Source organism: Notothenia coriiceps, unplaced genomic scaffold (genome assembly GCF_000735185.1).
Source record: "Notothenia coriiceps isolate Sejong01 unplaced genomic scaffold, NC01 NC01_scaffold00029853, whole genome shotgun sequence".
Taxonomy (NCBI): domain Eukaryota; kingdom Metazoa; phylum Chordata; class Actinopteri; order Perciformes; family Nototheniidae; genus Notothenia; species Notothenia coriiceps.
Genome location: NW_011362554.1, coordinates 1 through 4,865, shown reverse-complemented (window position 1 = coordinate 4,865; position 4,865 = coordinate 1). Strand labels below are relative to the sequence as shown.

Sequence of the window (4,865 nt, the reverse complement as noted above, 5' to 3'; positions counted from 1 at the left end):
TTTTATAGTCTTAAAGTTACAACCGGCTCTTTGAGTGCAACCATAATGCTGATGTGGCCGTGATGAAATTGAGTTTGACACCCCTGATTTAGGTATATCGTAAAGATAATACTTTTAGTGATATTTTGAATGTAGCACCTTTACTTACTGTATAATGTAGTATTTTTACAGTAACGTATTGGTACTTTTACTGAAGTAAAGGATGTGTGTACTGGTTGTTACCTGATTGGGTCGAGTGTGTTTGGAGATCTGCGGAGCTTCAGAGTCGGTACAGGAGTCTCAAACTCTTTGTAGTCCACGGCTAGAGCTGGAGGCACTGGGAAACATTAACATATAACATTATAAAGAAGAAAACATCAGATTAAATATAGTTACATCAGTCCTAAAGATATCCACGCAGCTGAGCCTTCATTCTGGGCTTAACTTATTGCTTTAACCTAAACTGCACACGCATGCAAGGGAACATTTAATCAGCAACATTTAAATGTGGATTTTTGAACTATGGTACTGTGAGGGAATATTTCTGTCTTTACTTCTAGATATTTAACCTGTCTGCTTGTTGACGTTTATCACCAACCCTGACTTGTTATCTCCTTTAAGGAATGTGCTGCTGCACTTAGTCTCAGTTTTATGACCGGTCAACTCTCGGTCAGCCTAAGAGTATCTCCAGTGTTCCCAGGTGTTTACGCACCATCCCCCAATATGTGGATTAACTCTCTGTAAACTAGTTAAAAGGTCTATCAGAGAGAGGCTGGTCAGCTTTGACATGGCAACCCACCAGGGCAGTCAGAATCTCTGGCTGTGTGACTTGTGATGTGAATTTCTCCGGCCGATACTTGTAAATAAACATTTAGTGTTTGACATCAAAGCTCCAGCTCTCCTCGTGTCTCTCTGAGTCCTGACTCTCCATTGCTACAGAGGTTTCCCTTACAGGTACCTGTTAGGCTGGTGTTGGTGGTGATGGAGGCGGTGAACCTGGAGGAGGCTGCAGTGATGGAGATGCTGTAGTTTGTGACAGGAAGTAGATTTAAACAGAGCTGCAGCTCGTCGGCTTTCGAGCTCAGAAAACGCTTCCTCTTATCTTGAAAGGACCTCTGGTAGTCTCTGGATCCTGTGTACGTCACCTGAAACGCAGTCAGAGTCACACAAACCTCCAAAAAAGAAAGGTAAACAAACTATATGCGCAGAAGCTAATACAAAAAAGACATCTTGAGCTAAGATTTTACACTTCCAAACATGAAAGCAGTGTAAAATGTTTCAGTACATTAATAGTATTATACATTTCAGATACTTGCATACTTTTCAAAGTAAAACAGTTTCATCAGGTTTGAAAATAAATGATCAAGCTGAAAGTATATTCAAGACTAAACATGGAGAAGCAGTCTTCATTTTTGTCCAGTTACCTTGTATGTTTCTGTGTCCTCCTCGTACTTCTCTGCTCTCCACTGCACACATTTCTCATTGAGGACACGAAGATGATTTATAGGTGGCTTTATTTCTGTAAGAGATAAACGTCATATTATTATTGTTTTATTATACATCTCTTTACAAATATGTTTACTAGGTAAATCAATAACCTCACAAAAGAAACACAGATACTTTTATTTTGTTAAGGCTAGTGAACATTGCACCTTCCATGTTCCTTATACTGTATGTTTTATATGTTCCTAGTCGCTGATGTTAAAGACTCAATATGTCATCTTCTGCAAATCAAGCAGGAAGTAATAAAAGCAGGTAAAACAGCTTCTACTCATTTGGTTATTGTTTGGGATAGTTCATGTTAAAAATCAGTGATTTTCTGATGCCGTCTGGCTGCGGCTAACGTTAGCTCAGATTGTTTCTCCGATAACTTAAGATCCAGACGTCCCATGAGCACAATCCTTCATCTGGTGAAAATGTCAAGTTAAAAAGCACCAACATGTAAAAAGTGTGTGGTAAAAATGAAGCTTGAAACTGGATATAAAAAGCCAATTTATGACACTTTCTGCCAGCTAACGAATGCTCAAAGGGCATTACAGGAGACCAGAAGAAACATTACCTGAACATGTGGATAATGTAAGTACAAGACTCAATCAAATATATGAGGCAGTGAGGGGAGGGTCACTTAAAAAATGGATCTAACAACATCCTTTAAAAAAAATATATAACTGTAAGGGAATACAGTTTCCTTTTTTTGTCTCCTTCATGATTGCATAATCCCATCACATGTAATATGTTACTTCCAAAGTCTGAACATAGCTCTTGAAATGTCTTGTTTTTTCTCACCTATGCATGTGAGTGTAGCGCTCCTCCACTCTCCAGAGGACTCACACTCAGAGACGTTGCTTCCTTTCCAGCTGTGGTATCCCTCCTCACATCTGTGCACCACGACGCTCCGGTTGTGCCAAACCACCTCCGAGTGATCCAGGACGGGAGCCGGGCCACACTTAGCTGCAGGGACACAAAGACACTGAGGCGTTAGCCAATCAGCTGCAAGTATTATCGGGAATTACTGTATACACGCAGCTTTATTTACTATTCCAGACATAGCATGAATTTAACATTTAGTACAGGCAAGAGATGCACATAAAGTACAAGAAAGTATGATGAGAGGACAATACCTACACAAATAAAGTATACATAGTATTTTACCCGACATAAGGACAACACATGGACAGAAAGAAAGAAAGTGTTTAAAAGAGGACAAAAAGAAAGAAAGTGTGTAAAAGACCCACATAAATACTTATACCAGAAGTGTTTAAGTCAGTTTTCATGCAAAAAGTCGGACAATCCCTTAAATATAGAGATTGAATGCTTTTCTCCGTGTGTATCCTATTAAAGTGACTATTTTTGAGAAAGGACCAAACAGGAAAAACACAACATTTAAAGACATCACCTTGGAAATGTATCACAGAACGATTAATAATAAACAATATTAAAAAATAAAAATACACAGCACTTCCTTTAATTCAGATATAAATAACATGTATTTTTCATGTTATTTTTTTGTCGTATTTTTATATTTCCGGCACACATTTTTTGATTCTAAAATGGTTTTTATAATATTTCCATATTTGCTGTTTTGAAATTAGACATTTTAATTCTTCTTGCTGTTTTTAAACTTATACACCAAAGCTAATATGTGAACACCTACTTGGCAATACACCTGAGACAAGTCATATAAATCAATGAAATAAAACATTATTCAAGTACAACACAACAACAAAGAGCCAACACAGGGAACACAGGGGAACCTTTCACCACACACACATTCATTATTTACAAGAAGAATCAACAAAAACATGTTAAAAATCACAAATAACAACTTGCATAGATTAAATAAAGATGATCACAGTACCTTTGCACTTTATAGAAACTTCCCCCCACTCTCCTGACAGTAAACATGTGGACATATTATTCCCCCCCTCCTGGTAAAATCCCTCCTTGCACCCGTACAGCCGAACGCTGCCCAGCGATTGGCTGCCGTCCCACAGCAGGTGAGTGTGGGGGAGGGTGGGGGGGTGACCGCAGCTTATTTCTGCAGACACAAACACATTAGCATGCAATAATAACACAAAGAAAACACAGTAAGTGCATGCAGATCATGTTAAGGATTGTGAAGGAAGCAGGACCCAAATGAGCCTAGGAGTGTGACAGATCACCATGCAAGCTGCTACATGGAGATATGGAGTACTACTCTCTCTTATATTCTGTTAAAATGTTGCAATGTGTGCCATACATGCAAATGATAATAATAATAATAATAATAATAGCACAACAACTATTTTCTTTACTAATATTTAAAAGCAACAGTAACTTAGATAATATTAGTAACTCAATATGAAATCATCCATCTTGGCTCACTATATCTGCATAAACTACAGGTTATGAACCTCATGTTGAGGCTAACATAAGGTTGGAATGAGTTGGTTATCTTATAAGTATCAGCCATGAGGAGAAGGTTGGGTTGTTGGCAGAGGTGGGAGAAGTACTCAGATCTTACTCTTGAGTAAAAGTAGAAGTGCTCAGATATTATATATGAGTAAAAGTAAATCTACTTAGATACTTCCAAGGTCTGGTTATTGGTAATGGTTGAACAAAATCTATATTATGCATCCTTTATTCTTTACACTTTGTTTTTGTGTCGTTTAAAACATCACATTATAATGTTTATCTTAAAGGTCCCATGACATGGCCATTTCTACTGATCATAATTCCATTGTTGAGGTCTACTAGAATAGATTTATATTGTGCAATTTTCCAAACTCACATTGGTTTCGTACGGAGCCCCCTAGGGGACATGGAGAAGAACTTTTTTTTTTTGGAGAGATATCGCAATACTTTTGCGAAATCTCGCAAAACCCCGTTGCAGTTTGTAGACGGTCCCTAAGCACTCCTCTCCCTCCTCAAGCTGCAGATTGTGACCAATTCTTGATGTTTAACTCGGATGACGGCGCGTATCGAACTGTTCTGATAAAAACGACTCTTACCTCATTCACACCAACGGTGTTTCTGGGCCGATTCGGAGCTGGAGCTTGAAAAGCACCGGGTTTTCCTGTTCACACCGAAGCGGAGCAGCCTCTTAGCTCCGGAATCCGGTTCGTTTCAAGCACCAAAAAATTGTCCGGCCAGAGCAAAAGCACCACATACGTCACGTTTACGTCGAGGCGGGGGCGGGATCAACTCCTGAACAACAACAAAAAGCCGGCGTTTTATCCAGTTTGTACACAACGATGGAGAAACTTAACAAGCAGCAGTGGTCCACTGAAGAGACCAGCTACCTACTGGGAATCTGGTCTTCCAAAGAGGTACAGAGGAAGCTGGAGCACAATCGGCCATTGTTGTTGTTGTCGGTGTCAGCTGTGAGGGGTTTCCGCGCGGTTTGG

General features: G+C 39.4%; 1 protein-coding gene across 1 annotated transcript; it reads right to left on the bottom strand.

Moving 5' to 3' along the window:
- Positions 1-101: 101 nt before the first annotated feature.
- susd1 (sushi domain containing 1) lies at positions 102-3,664 on the bottom strand. The gene is made up of 5 exons (XM_010786942.1): positions 3,338-3,664; positions 2,266-2,430; positions 1,404-1,498; positions 938-1,124; positions 102-316 (listed from the first exon to the last, which is right to left on the bottom strand). The coding sequence occupies exons 1-5, from the start codon at positions 3,390-3,392 to the stop codon at positions 219-221; spliced, it is 600 nt and encodes a 199-aa protein (XP_010785244.1). The 5' UTR covers positions 3,393-3,664; the 3' UTR covers positions 102-218.
- Positions 3,665-4,865: the final 1,201 nt, after the last annotated feature.

What these genes read in the sequence shown, in the direction of transcription:
- susd1 (XM_010786942.1), bottom strand. Translation starts at nt 3,392, where the DNA reads ATGTCCACATGTTTACTGTCAGGAGAGTGGGGGGAAGTTTCTATAAAG. An exon ending in CGCTACACTCACATGCATAG is followed by an intron (nt 1,499 to 2,265) that starts GTGAGAAAAAAC and finishes TATCTCTTACAG; the next exon opens with AAATAAAGCCACCTATAAAT. An exon ending in AGGACACAGAAACATACAAG is followed by an intron (nt 1,125 to 1,403) that starts GTAACTGGACAA and finishes ACTGCGTTTCAG; the next exon opens with GTGACGTACACAGGATCCAG.